Genomic DNA, 18,229 nt, shown 5'->3' on the forward strand with positions numbered 1-18,229 from the left:
AATCAGGAACCAAAATTCGTGCTCACGAGATGTGGGGAGGGAGGACCACAGCATGACGTTTACCCTCATGTATTCATCAGCATGTAGAAGCTAAAAATGAAGAGAAACACTACACCTCACTTGGAACATCTCCACTGAAATCCTGTTGCATCCAGCTGAACTTTTATTATTTTCCAATTGCTTCAGCATCCTTCTTTCACAACAGACAAGGGCTACTAGTTTGGGTGCATGGCCCTGCAGTCAGCTGTGCTGCCCAACAGTATAAAACAAATCTTACTCTCAGCATAGGCGCAAAGGAAAAATTTCTTATTGAGCACATTTTCAATCCCGTTACTTTAAGTAGAAGACTAAGAGTGTGTCCACAAAACCACTCCTGAACAGATTAACCTGCGTCCATCGGCTGACCTGCTCCCCCATAAAAACGCTCCCGCGTGGCGCAGAGGCGTGACCACTCTCCTCACCTAAAGGGGCATCAGCATCTCCTTTCCCTCCAGGTTCAGACAATTCCCAACACCCCCCCACCTTCAAACAAATGTCTTCCTACTTCTGTCAGCTGGCTCCCCCATCATATTTCCTTCCTTTACCACCTTTAAACTTTTCTTGTGTAATTTTCCTGTATAATATCTTTGATATAGAAGAAGACATCTCATACTGTCTCTTAATCCTTATTTTTCCTAACACATCCCTGTCAGTGCAGGGACATAAGCTTGGGCTGACTGTTGAGCTTTGGAGTGCACTGGTAAACCCACCATGTAGAATACTGCAAGTTAGATGAACCAGTGGACACAGAGACAAAACCAAGCCTATATTTACAACATCCGTCACAGCATATAGATAAGATGTACAAGAAACTCAAAGGTACAGAACCAGGAGAAGGTATTTTGTATGTAGCAAGTAACAACGTAAACCTCACAGAAATGTAAAAAGGTAAGGAAAAATTAGGCATGAACAGAACAAGCACCATTTTGTAGTTCTGCCAGTGGCCCCGTGACACACAAACTGTCCCCTCTTCCCTCCCTCTGAACATTGCGACCCAGGGGAACATGCTCAGAGAGCAGCAGTGGTCCTTCCCCAAACACCCACTGCCTTCCCCAGCATCAGCTCCCCATGCTGTTAGTCTCAGGACACTGTTCTTGAGGCTGAATGACCAGGTCTAACGCTCACCACTGCTACAAGCGCGTTTGTGGAGCAAAGGAGGAGGCAGGACACGGGGCCTGGAGTCTTACAGGAGGGCAGGAAAAGCTCCTTCCCTTGTCAGCAGCAGCAGACCACTAGGGTGAGGAGCAAAGCCACTCTCAGAAAGCCCCAGCGCAGCCGATGACAGCTACCTGGGGCTCACAAACAGCGGGGGAACGCTTCGCAGAGACACGAGCTGCTTCACCCAAAGGTGCTCTCAAGGCACTGATGGACTGCGCTGTGCACCTACTGCTGAGTGCATCCACACTCCTGACACGGGAAAGTGCCCTGCCTTACCAAAACAAAGTAAAAATTATGTTAAAAACGAGCCAACAAACAAAATCCCAACAACAAAACGTTTTAGTGAGGCAGCATTTAACACAAACACGCCTTTAACACTGCTGAAGATCACAGAGATCTGTGCCTTCCACTGCTCCATGGGGCAGAAGATGAGCTACCGCGTTCCCACAGGGACGCGCACCTGTGCGCAGGGAGAAGATGCCCCACACAGGAGCCAACATGGCACTGAAGGTGAACAAACCGAAAACCAGGACACAAACACACGCCACCACCTAACCCGGCATCCCAATTTACATACCTCCAAAAACAGCACCAGCCTTTATCTACCCAGGCACCCGGCACGTTTGTTATCCACACCCGCCAAGGCGTGACAGGAGCCGGGCCGGGCCTGCGCCGCCCGGGGAAGGGGAGCGGGCCGGGGGCCCTGCCTGACGCCGGGACACGCTCCGGAACCGCGTCGCCGCCGAGGCGTCGGGGGCACAGCCCGGTCCGGCCGGCGGGAACGGGAGACACGGGGCCGGGTCCCTCAGGGAAGGGTTCCAGGGACAGAGGGACCCCCTCGGCCGGCTCCGCCGCCGCCGCCACCCGCGGCCCCGCCGCCAGCCCGCACCCGGCGCCCCCCGCGGCGAGGGCAGCGCAGCCGCTTACCGTCGGGAGCAGCAGGCCCCATAGCGCGGCCCACAGCAGCCCCGCGGCCCTCATCGTCCTCCGCCGCCGCCCGCTCGGGGAAGGGCCTCGGCTGGGCTCGGGCTCCCCCCGCGGAGCCTTTCACCGCCGCCGGCTGCCGGCGGGGCGCCACTTCCTCTTCCGTCCGCCGCGGACGATGGCGGCTGCTGCAGGAGCTGCCGGCGCGGGCAGCGGCACGGCGCGGCCCCCTCGGCCCGGGGCGGTGCTGCCGGCGGGGGGGACGAACACCCCGGGCCGCCTCCTGCTGCCGGGCGTCCCCGGGCCGGGTGCGAGGGGTCTGCCCTGAGGAGGGCCCCGGCCACGCGTGTTCCCGCCGGCGCTGCCCGGCGGCCCCCCCGCGTTGCTTGTTGCCCTGTGCCTTCTGGCGGTCAGCTTGTCGTGCCCCCACCCGGCAGCTTCACCGCCGGCGGGTCTGAGGTGCTCAACGCGACATGAAACCCTCCACAGCCGTTAGAAATAAAAGGGAACGGTCGGGTTTGCCCCAAATCGGAGTATTTCACCTCACTCCGTCTGTCAGGGTGACCAGGCCCTGGGGGCCGCGGTCTGTCTGCAGGGCGAGCAACAAGTACAAGAAACAGCAAGGCCCGGCTTATAACAAAAGTTTGAAGGGAACTTGAATTGTTTGCACTAAAAAAAAAATTTTAAAAAAATATAAAAATTCAGAGATGTCTTCCATGCTTTGAAAGCACAACAAGGGCTGCGATGCAGCAGCTGGAAGAGCCAGCAATGATTTGCAGGAAGGAGACAGACCAAAGCAACTCTGTGATTTACCAGCTGAGGAAGTTGAGCAACATCTTTCCTGGAGGTTTTCAAGCACTGGTTATGCCAAAGGGCCGGGCTGCCTCGGGGCCAGCGGGCACGGGGAAGAGGCAAAGATAGGAAAGATTATGAGAAAAAGGAGGGGATGTGGCCGTGGTCAAGACAGCAGAGGTGTGAGGGAAGAGAGAGGCAAGAGGATGAGAGCTCATCTGCAGTCCAGCATTTGTAAATCAAAGCCTAAAGTGGGTAACCCACCCGCTTGAGTGGCTCACAAACTAAGTGGTTATTAGTTATTACCACGGAAGAAGGAGGTTCCTGCATGTGTGGTTTTCCCTCTGTGTGAATTTAAGGACAAAGCCATGTAAAAATATCTACAGGGAACAGTTCCCACCACAGTATAGCAAATTTTCAGTAAGTTGTTCTGTTGCTGCAAAAATCTTCATAACATTTACCTACCTGTAAATAAGTAGCGTTTTGATCAATACGGATATTTTGATGATAACAAGCAAACTGTCCCCCAGTGACAACAGAACAGGCCTATGCATCTTGTAGACTTGCTACACTGCAGAAGCGTATCTAACAATTTACTGTATTTAAACAGTGAAAGATAATGGCACACCATGACACAGCTAATAATTCATATTCCATGCAGAATTGGTATTTTAAAAAAACAGCTAGTACATTGTCCATCTGCATGTTTCTATTTTGGTGCTGTTGTCAGAGTAACCACGACACTTTATGCCAACTGCTCTCTCTACTTCTGAATCTAACAAGATCTGGATGACAGATTAATGCAGATTATTTCAATACATCTATAAATTCTGTGATCTGTAAAGAGAGAGGGGTATGTACATGACAGCGTATTTCAGGCATGGAAGAAGTGTTTCATTTGAATTGGAAGCACGTAGCTGCTCACAGGATCAGATTCCACAGGGTGTCCTGCCCTACCAAATACTAATCCCGCTCCTTGCGTTCCCCAGGAAAGCACAGCAGTTTTTATTCTGTCTGCAGCTGAAAAAAAAAGTGGACCGAGGAGAAATACTAGAAGTACAATTTCCTTTTATTTAAAGGAAATTGCTGTCCCACAAAGTGTACGTTTGGTTTGATCTCCCCTGCCTCGATGCATGTTTAAAGGCATCGTGTAAGCATCTCTTAGGTTAAACGCATTCCCCGCAGTCCAGTGGGACTGTGCAGGTTAGAAATAGCTGCACTGAGGAGCCCTAGCGTTAGCTCAGGACATGGGCAGCTCATGATCAGGACATCAGTAAAACCTTCTTAGGTAATCTTTATTGGCAACTTAAGTAGTCCATAATTTTTACCGTTAGCTTCAATATGTAACCAAAACTAAAACCAGATGATCTAGTCTCAGATTTCAGCACTATGAGAATGACTAGATTTTATTCATATATGTTATTTCCAATCCCAGGCAGAAGAAACTAGGTTATAAAGACCTTCAGAGCCTGAAGAATGACTTAAAAGCCTAAAAGGTTTTTTTTTCTTTTCTTTTAATTTTTCCTCCAGTTTTAAACCTGAAATTCTTTATTTGGAATGAACAATACAGCTTCTACTCATAATCCGTGTAAAATACAGAAAATCCACACCAAGAATTGCATCCTTTCTATACCACCATAATTATTTCCATCAGAGAAAAGAAGAGAAACAACACTCGGAAAAATCCCTTTCCCAACCACATCAACATCAAATAAAATCTGTCACTTAACTCAGGCATTCCTGAAGCATTTCAAAGCGTTAAGGAACAGAGATGTTTAACGTAGGCTTTGAGCACATTAGTTAGAAAGTGAAAACTGAAACTAAATAACAAAAAAGAAACTGCTTGAATAATAGTATACATGCATATATTGAAATCCTGTTTAAAGGGATCACGAAATTATCGCTTCCATCCCCCTGCCTGTTTTCCACCATACACGCACACTTTTAAACACAAATTATTTGACTCACAAGGAAAGACATCCAGAACATTTTCCCTTCAAATGCCATTCTCCTGATTCTCCCATTGCATTAAGTGCTACTTTATGTTTTTTTCATATTTATCAGCCTCTCGGCTTTTGAGTAAATTTATTCCAACCAATCTCCTTTTTCTGTTCCTTTCCCTGTATATCTAATTAAATTTGCTATTTTATTAGCTTAACTTTGAATTATTGTCTAATTCTGTTAATTTTGCATAAAACGCCACAATCAGAAAATAGTTGCCTTGTTAGGTAGGCAGATTTATACAGGTGGCTATCTGCATTAGATATTTAAGAGAACACACTGCATAATTTTAAAAGGACTACGATTGCAAAACAGTTATGTCATACAAAAAAAAATCATAAGGAGAGGATTTGGGGTTCATTAATCAATAAACAAGCTTCAAAGGGATGAAGGAATTGTTAATATGTTGTATTAATTTCTAAGAACTAAGAGAGAACATTGACCCAGATACTGAATGTAAATATATTTCTAAGAAATTCAGTGGGTGGTAGAGTAATTAGGGCAGAATAGAGCAGGTGACAAGGAAAAGGAAGTGGCTTAACCAAAGAAAATTTTATCCCACCCTATAAACGGTCTCTTTCAGTGCTTCATATTTTCACAGCTTTTTGGCTGGAGCCTGGAACAAGACAGCAAGATAACACTGTGAAACCTCTTGATCAAAGTGACATGGGGAACATCGTTACCAAAACCTGCCATCTCTGTGAGACACACACACACACGGCAAACAGGAGGACACATGCAACAGCCTGATGGGATCTCTATCTCCTGGCAAGAAAGTGATCCAAAACAGAAAGACTGGTATTTAAGAATTATTTATTAATACAAACACACGTCTAGCAACTTTTCTGCATGTACTAACAGCCTTATCTGAACACCAGTAAATACCAGTCCTTGCTAGCAAGAGATACCCTAGTTCACTGGACATTATGCAGTGGAGAGAACAGCCAATTCAAATGCATTTTCAAAGGGGATGTTTAAAGTAGTTGAAAGAAACTAGTGAAAGCCTTCCTCATATGCCATTATGCAGGAAAGTCACATTAGCATGCATTAATGATGGACTGTAAGCCTTACTTTCGAATTCTATTTTCGAGCTTGTATCACACCCTCAAAGGTATTGAGTCAGGTTTTAATATTTCCTGATGGTAGAGACTGCGAGGGTAAACATGGGTAACTGCATTTAAAAGCATATTACTTTCACCATTAATATGCAGCTTCAGTACATGTTGAGACTGGACTTTCAAACTTACATACATATAGTAGATCAATTTTTTTACAAATAGACTTCTGTCTAGAACAACTGCCATTGTTTTGCCTGCTCTACGAATCCTTAATTGTAGACAGCTCACTGTGAAGAGATTAATTACTGATTATCAGTATAGTCTTCATTCACCTTTAGACTCAGCTCAGGTAAGTTATGTAAAATGTACGTGTCTGTCTTAAGCACCAGCAAGATCATATGCATGTAAATACACTATTAAAAAAGAAAATCCAAACACTTTTTCTAGCTCTTTGATGAAGAATCTGAAATTAGTTAGTCATCCACTTGTACAAGCTAATGTCAGCTTTAAAAGCACACCAAATTCTCTCTCAGTAGTTTAAATGTAGATTTTAAGTCAATTTTTTTAACTTCCAGTAAGCCAGAGCAATCATACTAATTTCAGTTTAAAAGAATGGATTATTTCCTTCCACATTACTTAAGATGAAGGTCTAAATATATACATATATATTAAGACATACATATTAAAATAGTAAAAGACATAATTCAACCTTTTTTTTTTTGCCCCTGAATAAGGGTGGGCCCTTAATAATACTAACCTTGATTTTGTTCCCTTTGGATGTATATGCAAATATCAGAAGAAAGTTAAAATCTGTTATAAAGAGAGTATTCTTCCCATTTACATTGTTTTAATAATACAAAAATATAATTAAAAAGGTTCACTGAGTAAAGGAGTTTCAATACAGCTTTGTGGCCTTGATTTCATGAGTAATTTAGAGTAGAGGTCTCAACAGACACCTCAAAGTTGTTCTTCTTGTCCATCTGTTACTACTGTCTTCTAAATGGGATTAAAACTAGGTTCCCTTTTGAAGTACATTTTTGGGTAACATTTTAGGATTTTGGTCACGCTGATGGGATGCGCAGAAACAGGATGTATGGAACAAGGGACAACCACAAGGTGTTCAGCAGCCATACTGCAATGCTGGAGAAAAGCCAGTTAGTGCTGGGTTTAGGCAAGGCAGAGTCGGAAGCATACCATGCCATGGGTGCCCTTGACACCCCGCTCTCCCTCAGAGGGCACAGTTTTTTGTTATAACATGATTTTGCTCATCTAGAAGTTGCCAGGTGAAGACAGCAGTCCTAGTTCAGTGCCAAGCACGTCAAGTTGGGAGCTTTTTTGGCACAAGAACACATACGAGTAACGTCCCTGCCTACTCAAAGTGCTTTCATTATTTTCTTTCATGTTTCCTTCCTCTACGTACCATTGGGAGCAAAGGTCTTAGTGGAAATCTGATGTAGCCATGGTGATCTCCTCAGCCTGCAGAGAGTCCAGGAGAACATCACCCAAACCTCCTCAGGCACAAGGAAGTCTTCATGACCTTTCAGCTCCAACCCATCCATACTCTCCCAACACCTGGAAGCTCAATATCAGATGGATCTAGTTCATTTCCCTGAAGTTTTAGCAACATGGTGAAGGCAAATACCTTTTTACTACAGCTATTTTGTATTAACTCTAAGTTTTATTTGTTTTTTGTTCCACGGAGGTAGCATTGGGTGCAGCAGGCCTCAGCATTTAGAGCATCTGCAACCTCACACTCACCAGCAAAAAAGAAAGGCACCATCTTGTCTTCCAAACATATACCTGCCATCACTCCGCAACTGCTGAAACCGAAGCTAGCTTTCTGGGCGGCTCCATACTTTCTAAAAACAGCTTTGTGAACCACTGCAGGAAGAGGATACTACCATCCATTAAAGTTATGCTGGCAATCTGTGTCTCAAAGTCCCAGCTTAGTCATGCATTTAAGTGCCCAATTTCCTCCATATACCAATTATGCACACATTACGAGTATTTTACAATTGGTATCAGCAAAGCTGTCCTGTGCATTGCGGATAACAAACATTGACAGGCACATGTTCTGTTCCCTGCTCGTTCCTCATAAACGTCTACCACATTGCCCCTCTGTGACTTCTACACTTGCCTCACTTGTACATCTCATTTTTCTGAAATTCCCAATCAGCCCATTAGCCTCTCTGACCACCTTCCCTGGAGCATGAAGAATTAAGCAATAACAAGGAGACTTTATGTTTTCACACAGCTAAGTACAAAACTGGCTCAGAGCTGCATGTGGTGATAAATTTAAGTAACTCCGCAGCTTAAGGCTCTTTTGAGGGAACAACTGTCCAGCAGTTGTTCCTAGAGAGGACCTATTCTATACAGGACTAGGAAACCTTTTACATGTACACTATAACCACATGAATATCAACAGGAAAACTACTGATGTAACTAACTTGGGCCTTGTGTGCCAGACTAATTACTGTGTATGAAGAAAGGGCAGTTTGTCTGCAGAAGCCCAAGCCCAACCACTTAGAGCATTTCCTTCAGCGCACAGGGACTTCAGCTGTAGAGGTAAGCAGCTGAAGTTTTGAATTTCAAGCATTTACTGTTGCTTTGGGTCTAAACTCTGTTGATCCAGCCCTTGTATTACAACAGAAAGGTACATAGTAAGAGCAGCACTACAATTGCAAGGAGTTAAAAATGCAAGTCTCCACTTTTAAAAAAAATAAGTAAATAAGAAAGATTTATTCTAAGCAGCCTTGGTTGTTTGTTTTTTTTTTTTTAAATTTATATTTACAGTTAGTCTGTTTTCTGCCCTGAAACCAATCTGCAATCTAATGAACCAGAATTTTCTTGTTTCAGGACTCCACACCTTTGACATTAACCCTTAGCGTGTGATTCACTTGTCTTACAGATTTTTTTAATTGCAAGTCTACCTTCAGGAGGCATAAACTAAAAGCATAACCTAGTAAAGCAGAGTACTGCAAGTATTCCTTCTAATCAGTCCCACTGAAGAGTTTGTTCTCTGGAGAAGATACAAACGCTAGGAAGGAATATCTAGCTTCTACCTCCCATTCCCTGACTGCCTAACTTTATCTGAATGATTTCATAGTACAGTGCTTTAAACAAGTGCTTGAGGCTCTTGACTAACCAAGTGTGCAGAACCACAAAGTATCGGGAAGCCTTACAGGAACTCACTCACCAGAGACCCTTTTGACACCACTGTAACACAGCACTGTTTTCTTCCTGTAGTTCATCTCATCTATCTCCACAGCAATTACAAAAGGCAGACACGACTGTTCTTATCTTCAGCTGTTGGGTTTTTATGTCAGTGTCACAGTGCTGATAGCAAAGTATATTCAAACACAATCAAGAACAGCCACGAGATCATCTTTCACTGACAGATTTGACTTTTTTTCCCCACTGGTGTTACTGTATTTAGTAACATATAATGAATTTAATAAACATACCTCCACAGAATTTAGCATTGTCAAATTGTGCTTATTCTTGCTGGCACAGTAAGATTAAAGGTATTTGTTAATCTCTCAAACATTTTTTGTCTCTATGGAGTGGAAGCTACAGAAGCACCTGATGGTCCAATATGGCAAGACCATAAAAATGGATAGCACTACGTGCCTGAGTTGCAAGTTACCATATGACAGGCTAGCTTGGAACATAGCATGCCACCACATAGGTGTTATAAAGCTGCTCTACAGGAGGTAAAGAGATATACTAGGTTGTGAAAAAGCCAAATACCTTTTCTATATACTGACTGCAGCTTTATGCAGCATTATGGGATAGTCAGTAAAGCCTAGCAGGGACATCAAGGAATAAGACAGACAGTATTTAAAATAATAGTTACTTCCCCAACCCTACTTTTTTTATTTTTTTTAAGGAAGCAAACAGATACAGTGCTGAGACTCTACCAGACAACTGACGACTTGATTCTGCTCCGCTTGCAAGTTATTTTACTTCTGACTACAAAAAGAAATCATAAAATGCCATCAAGTCAGAGCACTAATGTTTCATTGCCACATTGTGTCAGTACAAGATCTTCACAGCCTACAACACAGATTAAAAATTTGGATCCTTTGGTCTTATTTGCTGTATTTTATTCCAGTCAAGCTCAAAACACACAAAATAAACAAGCCAACCCTGCAATAGAGTAATAGCTTGCAGACAGCAAAGACTTGATGTAAAATTGTGCTCCCTAGTGGAGAAATCTGATTTTGTGCAATAAAAGTTCAAGCCATGCTGATCCACCCGTTTGACCAACAGGTTTTCAGCGCAGAGAAAATACCAAGATTTTCCACAATATGAAAAGAGCACAAGTGCCTAGTTCAACAGATTTATTATAACCAGGATAGGTTTATACCCAGTTACATGACAGATTACAGCTAGATAAGGCTTCTAAATAGACAACAAAAAACTACCTAAGCATGCTTTTTTGTTTGTTTAGATTTTAAAGATAATGTTTTTTAAAATACAAATAGCAAAACATTTCCTTTTAATGATGTGACACTTTAATGTGATCCTATGTAATACTATATAGTCTGATGAAAATAGGTTGGTTTTACACCAGATAGTGCTACTTGGTTTATGTAATAAAAACTAGGATTTTTTTTATAAATAAGGGTTTAATAACAAAATTCTCTGTTGAATTATTTTTAGAGAGAAGAATTGACATGATCACTGACTTCTTTATTTCTATTTCTGTGTACACCACTAGTCTTAAACATACCAAACGGGTCTTCAGGAAATACTAATTTGTGTTCAATTTGTTTTCTTACAGTGTTAACAAAATACAACCCATTTCCTTCATGACAGATGCCTACCGCTACTTTTTCTGGGCAGGTATGGAGCAATGAATGTATGAACTCAATTTAATAGCAGATGAATTAGAATCTATTCTTTAAAACAACTTGGCCATTTTATGCTTCCTCAACAGTATGCAGGATTTAGCTTCTTTGAACTCTGTACTTAAATAGTCTGTTGGAATAAGTCTGAAGTTAGAAGACAAATATGAAAGACTTAAAGCTAAATGTACAGCTAACTCATGCTAATTCTAAAATATATTAAAATTCAGCATGCATTCTAATTCAAGAGTAAAGATCTAGCAAGACATGGATATTAGGTTTCTCTTATGTGGTTGCAGAATGTTACCATGAGCTGTTGACTGTTACAGAAAGTAACGTTCTCTCTTCCTCTTTGTCCCTTACAGATGAAATATGGTGGGGAGAGGTTTAATTTTGAATGCATACAGAAACACAGAGCTACCTTTCATCTTTTAAGTTCCCTAGCATACTCATAAAAATCAGGCTAACAATTCAGCAGTCTAGATTTGAGAAGTATCACAAGCCACAAACAGAATCATACAAAATAAGAGATTTGCCAGATAATTTTTTTTTTTTAAATGGAAAAAAAGCTCGTAACTGATCTTATGCCTAGAGCAAGAAGGAGAGCGTCCCACAGACTTCCAGCATAACTAGTGCTGATATAGCAGTAATTTAAATGCCTGTGTTTAGTTAATCCCATGACAGCAAGCAGATTTCTTAAGTTTCTGCACTGGTAGCCATTCAGAATTTTGAGCTGGCGAACAGTTGTCAGTGATTGGGTAAAAGAAAAACCTAGCTCTACTTCAGCTGTTTTGTCATATCACTTAATAGAAAGGTTAATAAGAACTAGGTAAAACAACCACATTTTGGGTATGGGTAAATATTTATATCTACTTATTTAAATATTTATGAAGTGCTCAACTCTGCAAGACACTGTTGCCATTTAATATTCTCCTGCAAGTTTTCACAATATCCTTTAAGTTTCTGTTCTTCACATGGCTGTATCACTTAAACCATACACAAAAAAAAGCTTCAGTTCATCCAATAAAAAAAAAACCATACCAAACCAAAAACCAACTTCAAACCAGTCTCAAAATTAAGAGGCCAGAAAGACAAGCGAGATATCCCTTGAAGTCCTGTGTAGTTGCAGTTACATATAGGTAACAGAGTGATCTTAAATTTAAAATTCAATAGTAGTCATGCAAAATTAATACACAGTTGTGAGCATATTGTAGCACCACTTGAAGTTAACTGGTATGTTTTATTAGCTCTGCTGTAGTAATACCTGTCAGTCAGACCAGTGCATGTATGGAAGGGAGGCAGCCCAGTAACTGAGAGAAGTGTCTGGTTTTTTAAGCCTCATTTGAGAGTGGGTATGTTTGAAAAAACTCCATTTTTAGCTACAAAAGCGTTATCACAGCAAAGCAGAAGTTTCACTGGGTTCTGCAGACTCAGCTAACAGTATTACGTTAAGAGTTTGTTCACCATGAAGAGACATTTAAAAAACCCACCAAAGTATGGCTTAGTAGATTTATGCATTAGGTTGTGAGCCATCTAAAAAAACAAAACCAAAACCAGGTACAAAGTTATATTACAGTCTATAAGATCCTACTTAGCAATTCAGCTTAGCCCACATAAGAAGTGCAAACATGTGATATCTTCCAATAAATCAACTTCTGCATTTCCTGAGGAGAGAAAAAGACAGAGGCCAAAACTCCACACAGTTAATACTGACTTGCAATCCCATCCTACAAGACACCTGTGTGAGGTTTTTGGGATGCAGCTAGAAAGTCATCCACAGCGACAAATTACAGTTGCTGCTACAACACTACCACAACAGACCATTTTAAGGATAACTTACAATAACTCCTTCAGAAGCTATTGTGCTAAGAACACCAAAGCTTGGACTGACCTATTTATAATTCAGGTACTCTCTCTGCTCCATGATAACGAGGTTTTAGAGAATATGAAAGCACAGTCCAGAAGGTCCTCATAAGACAGAGCAGACTTGAGCCTTCTCTCAGTTTCCTATATCTCAACAGTCGCAGAAGTGCCGTTTGTGTAGCCGCCTTTAGACTTCATGTGTTCCTGAATTGATACAGCCTAGGAAAAAAGTTTATTAGAACATGCATCTGAAAGTCTGGTTGCCAGAGCAATTATTCAACATATCAATTTGAAGAGGCAGGTGAGACATACGTCTACAGTGCTGGGTCCCAACAGTAGTAGAGAGAAATAACAACTAAACACAGGATTGTTAAATACTATTTTAAGTCAGTGCATGAGATGGGTCTTGCTATCCAAAATCCACTTATTCTTACATCCTTCACCCTGGCACAGCTTTGACTTCAGGGTGATGTGTTATCTGGACCTAGTGTCAAGTGAATCCACAGAATCCTTATCCAAAAAGGTTCTCATCATATGTACATATACTGGGGAAATGACCACTTCTTGCTGAATATATCTTCCACAGTATCTTATGTTTACAAGCCAAAGGACAGTTCTGTTCTGATGCTATTCTATTAACAAAAAAAAAGAAAAGTCATATTTTTCTCTCTCTTACAGTTATCTAGTATTTTATTGGCTACCTTCTCTGCAGGTTACTGAGTAGAGACTTCTGCCTATCCAAGAGGTGCACACTTACCGATGAATAGTCACTACTCATCTCTCTTGCCCCAACATGTGCAGTGTGTACAAAGTTCATTGGTTCTCCTATCATATTCCGGTCCAGTCTCCGACGCCTCTTCTGTAAGAAAAAGGATATCTTAGGGGTCTATTCAGAAAACATGCTCAGATTTCAGAGAGAAACAGGCTGCTAAGTTAAAAGACAGTCAGTAGTGACCCCTAATGACTCCTCATTGCAACCTGGCTGAAGTTTCACACTGTTTGCAGTAACGGAATGTCAAAGTCACTTTTATTACTGCTAATTGAATTTTAGCAAAAACTTACTTTAGTGTTGGAAAGTCAGGGCCTGAGAACTGCAAACAGTCATATGGACAAAGCTTCTGGCAAAACGCACATAGTTTAAACATAGTTTAACAGGTCTGGTTTTACATTTTGCATTACTAATCCCAAACTAAATAAAACAACATGACAATGAAAGTGTTTTCCACATAACTGAAAGTAAAAATTTCAAATATGATAAAGGATGGCAGTTGTGCATCTACCTACCGGCTGGGGCTGTTCACCATTGCACCAATTAAAACAAACCAGGAATTCAGTCATTATGTTTTTCAGTAGGTAATGAGGTCTTGTTAAGTGTAATTATTTCTCTAGGAGTTAAAGCAGTACAAGGACCAAAATGCAGTTTCTAAAGTGAGTTTAGGAAGGAATTGCTTGTGTAGATTCACTTGTAAAGATCACAGAAAGCATCCAACAGGTACACCTGCAAAGAGATTATTATTTAAATTTATACTAAAGTATATCAAAGTCTTATAACAGTTATTGAGCAAGAGACATTTCAGAAGACTAAAACAAGACCACAACATTCTTAAAACATACCTGGATAGAAGAGTAGCATCAATTTAAAATCAACGTTTGTGTCAGAAATCAGGGTTAAGAACTCTGCATGTTTACTCCCAGACAGACAGTAGCATAAGCTCCGGTTTCTTTACAGAAGTGTAATACATGCAATGCTAGAATTAAGTCAGGTCTTGTTTAAGAGTTTGTGATCTGGTTGTAAGCAGAGCTAGCCAATACTTATGAACTATTTAGTATTTCAAAAGAAAATATCTTTAAAGTACAACAGACTGAATGCTCAACATTTACAAACTGGTGCAAAAGAAAGTTTCCTTCTTACCCCTGATACAATAACTCTTCTTAGACGTAGAAAAGCTCAAAGTAAACTCCAAAAAGCCCTTAGAAGAGAAAAAAGAAGAGCTTTGTATACCAGCATCAGAACCTGTTCATCAGACGGAGCCTAGAGCTTCCCAGAATGTATAAAACTATTAACACAATGCTCCTGAACTGGATACACAACCAGGAAACTCAGACTTCTAAGTGCCCTGAAGCTACAATAAAAAGCAACTTTTTAGCAGTTACTGACTTCATATCAACTATTTCATACCCCAGATCATTAAAACAATATTATAACATTAATTTACAAAGAAGGCTCCTTTCCAAGGCTTACAGCTTAACGGAAGTTACAGCTTCATCAATTCAGTCTTTCTGAACCCTCGCTGAACTCTTCACAACCAAACAGCCTCAGCTTCCCCCTTCACAGGCATTTCTTATGTAGTCCCACAATTATGTAATTAGCACATCTATTTCTTTCACCTTTGTGGTTTTCTTACACTTCATCACTTCTCACACTTCAAACACATTTTTTTAAATTTCTGATATTTATCTATCAAAGCATTTGCTGAGTTTGCCTCTTAGCTTTAGGTGGCCTATATGATGCATTACTGCAGAATGTGCCATATATTATTCCATTTTATCCTGGGTGGTTTTAATACAATTAATTATCTGGCTCAATTATCATTTTTCACCTCACTTCATCCTCTCACAACAGTCTTTATCACCACTGATGCCTTGTTTGGGTGCAGCAAAGAAGGGACAGTGTCCCACACAATATAACATGCAGAAGCCAAAGCTTTTGCCTACAAATTAGTTGCGGATTTTTTGTGTTTACTTCATGTTAAGGAGACTGCATCAAAGCTAAGATTTTCTTAAAAATCATAAAGTGCATCACTGTATGCTGATAACCTATTTTGAAAGCAGGCTGACTGAAACGAGCATCAAATTAGACAGGGAAACATCCCCATCCCAAAATAATGTTTGAACGCCTACTCTCCTCCCGCCGTATCCCCCAGCACTTGGCCATCGACCTCCGTGGGGCTCCATGCATACCCAGGTCTTACCTGCTGCTCCCAGTGCGTCCTCGCAGGACGGTACCTCCTCATTCAAGCACTGGCATGCAGCCAGCTCCTGTCTTGGCAACTCCAGCGCATTTACAGTTCATATTCCTGGGTTATAATTAATCCTGACTGCTAAGCAAGAATGCTTCACTGTGATCCCATATCCTGTGACGGTTCCTTCGCTCTGTAAGGCGCTGCAGAAGTCTGCTGTGCGCTTCACGCTTACCTACAGGTGTCAGAAAAGCAGAACGGAACCCAAAAATAGCGCCCCAGTTTGGCGTCAGATTTGTGGAGCTGTGCAGTTTTCTCAGCACTATCCATACAGCCTGTGGCTCACTTCCACCCCTGCGGCAGCTCTGCAGGTGTCCTCCTGGCACACAGCAGTGTCGGACGCCTTCCTGTTGTCTTTTACAGCAGAACTCTTCTTTTCCTCTGCAGGAGTCAGAGTATTATCCTCCAGGACAGGGATGTTTGCGCCAGAGCACAGGACACCACCTTCCTCCCAGAGACTCAAGGTTTCCACACTAACTGGATGAATTTTAAAAACATCTTAATGCATTCAGGCTCACCAAGGACTAATAAAAGCCAACAAGAATCCCCAAACTGAGGAGAAAACAACATTTTGTCACTGTTGGCACACAGACCAGGATTGGACAATATCCTGTTGTTCTTTCTCTCTATTTTTCACCATAGCAGCAGCATCATCGAGGAGAGAGAGACAAAGGGCCAGGGAAATGGCTAGCACACGCAGACACAGATGTTGAATGCGATGGGCAGGATGCTCAGCCGTTCCAGAGTCCGTAGCCTTAAAGCGCCTGAGAGCTTTATAAATGTTTAGATACGCTGTAAGGAACATTACATCCAATTTGTTCTACTGTTGCTGTGTATTAGTAAGTATTCAAAATATTCTTGTACTTTACTTACAAAATATCAATTCTATATGAAGTGGAAGATGTTTGCCTGAATCAAAACAAAAGAATTCTCCCTTTCCATAGACAAGAAATATGCACGGTAATCTTGCTAAATAACATCCACTAAACATATCTATTTTTCACAATTGGCCTTTAGACTTGAGGTCTGATCGTGACAAATCCTTGACTCTGAGCTGTTAGTGAAAGACAATGAGTGTAAAGTTTGTGTATATTATCACATGAGACGCAGGCTGCAATCACCCTGCACCAGCCGAGTTGTTCAGTTGTGGTAACTTCCAAATCTAGTTGTTGCCATTTTCATTCCAGCTCTCAGCACTGAATTGATGGGAGAAGCGTATTTCAGCCTAATTGCCTTCCTAAAAACCACTGCACTTCCAATTTGTTTGTTATCCTTACTTTGCTGATTTGATATTTACATCATGTCAAAATACTGAAACAGTTGTACGTTTACATATTTGAAGAACAAGGTACGGTAGAAAACAATGGAAATTGTATTTGCAGATGAAAAAAGTAGTTTTGAACACAGAACTTGAAGAGTGCATCTTGATTGGTGAAAGGTGAAGTGTAAGAAACTATAAATGATCAAGACTTTGGAAGAACCTTGGAGCCAAACAGCTGAAATCATGCTGTAGAGCGAGTTTAACAGCTTGGAAATAGCATCCTGATTTTACTAGTATATGTACAGATTGCAGATTTAGTTTGAGATGTAGTCCTCAAACTACATAATAACACTATTACGTATATGTAGTATGATTATGTATTGACCTTGTGCCATCCTGAAGCTCCACAGAAAGCTGAGAATAGGGTTTTACCTGAGACCTCCATTAATCTAAATCTGTTGGTATTGTTAATCTAAGAAATCTGGGTGCAGTCTCTAAGGAGATTTGAAACTTCTCCTTTTAAAAGCTAAGCAGGCACACACATTAAAACAAACAAAAAACCACCAAGGCAGCTCCTCTGTTTCAAAGTGAAAATAAGCTTAGTCACAAAATGAAAAAAATGCATTTTTAACTAACTGTTCATCCCCCCTCAAAAAGAGGAAAAGCCAATAGACCAAATTATGTGTTCTGTTTGGAAGTTAAAAATAACTGCTAGAGAAATCAACTGAGATTTGCCTGGAGTCTTACCAGAGTAAAATTAGTAAAACTCACAAAAAGATGAGAAGCAAGCTAAATGGTTGGCAATACACTAACCACTGGCATTGTAAACATGTTGAGCTGAGTTACTAGCTTGTAAATTATGGAATTTAATGTTACTAAGAATAAACCCAGATTAGATTTAAAAAAAAAAAAAAAAAAAGCCGTGACTGTAAGTTTTCCTTCTTCATAGAAGGGAAAAAGCCTTAACAAGAGGAGGTGACATCCCTTTGGTGCAGCGGAGTTTCGAGTCCCTGTGGTTTTCTGTGGTTTGTGAGTCCAAGCAGTGGCAAACTGGGACAAACACAAATGCCAAGGAAACGTGTGTCCCTCCAGTTACAGGAGTAGGGAACTACCCTTCTCTTGAGACCGGGGATTGCAGGAGACAAACCCTCCATACCCAGTCTCCCAATCATATTTCTACCTGTCCGTTAAAACTCCCTAATTTCCTGGCCTAAGGGCGGATGTTGACCTTGAGCGCAGAAGATGCTTGCAGAGCTGCAGGCG

At 41.4% G+C, this 18,229-nt stretch overlaps 2 protein-coding genes across 8 annotated transcripts in view; both read right to left on the reverse strand.

The window, feature by feature from the left end:
* Positions 1-2,466, reverse strand: part of SPPL2A (signal peptide peptidase like 2A) — a 28,018-nt gene extending 25,552 nt beyond the window's left edge. For 2 of the 6 annotated variants that reach the window (XM_054213772.1, XM_054213770.1), the window contains exon 1: positions 2,125-2,463. In XM_054213772.1, the coding sequence (XP_054069747.1) occupies positions 2,125-2,178 (54 nt within the window). In that variant the 5' untranslated portion in view covers positions 2,179-2,463. Of the gene's footprint in view, positions 1-1,774; positions 2,012-2,124 lie in introns of those variants that run through there. The other 4 variants (XM_054213771.1, XM_054213774.1, XM_054213775.1 and 1 more) reach the window with 4 other exon arrangements.
* An 8,021-nt stretch (positions 2,467-10,487) lies between these two features.
* LOC128914594 (CDC42 small effector protein 2-B-like) lies at positions 10,488-17,055 on the reverse strand. Of its 2 annotated transcripts, none has more exons than XM_054213803.1 (4): positions 15,881-17,055; positions 13,970-14,183; positions 13,443-13,544; positions 10,488-12,904 (listed from the first exon to the last, which is right to left on the reverse strand). In XM_054213803.1, exons 2-4 carry the CDS (start codon positions 14,021-14,023, stop codon positions 12,830-12,832), a joined length of 231 nt encoding a protein of 76 aa, XP_054069778.1. In that variant the 5' UTR covers positions 14,024-14,183; positions 15,881-17,055; the 3' UTR covers positions 10,488-12,829. The 2 variants fall into 2 exon arrangements, with proteins under 2 accessions (XP_054069778.1, XP_054069777.1); XM_054213802.1 differs by lacking the exon at positions 15,881-17,055 and adding an exon at positions 14,598-14,686.
* Between the last annotated feature and the right edge of the window lie 1,174 nt (positions 17,056-18,229).

This window comes from Rissa tridactyla, chromosome 9, assembly GCF_028500815.1.
Source record: "Rissa tridactyla isolate bRisTri1 chromosome 9, bRisTri1.patW.cur.20221130, whole genome shotgun sequence".
NCBI lineage: Eukaryota > Metazoa > Chordata > Aves > Charadriiformes > Laridae > Rissa > Rissa tridactyla.

Coding starts and splice junctions, on each gene's coding strand:
- LOC128914594 (XM_054213803.1), bottom strand. CDS start 14,023: ATGACTGAATTCCTGGTTTGTTTTAATTGGTGCAATGGTGAACAGCCC. Junction 13,545..13,969: donor ATGGTGAACAGCCCCAGCCG/GTAGGTAGATGC, acceptor TTTTTCTTACAG/AAGAGGCGTCGGAGACTGGA. Junction 12,905..13,442: donor TGAGTAGTGACTATTCATCG/GTAAGTGTGCAC, acceptor CTTTTTTCCTAG/GCTGTATCAATTCAGGAACA.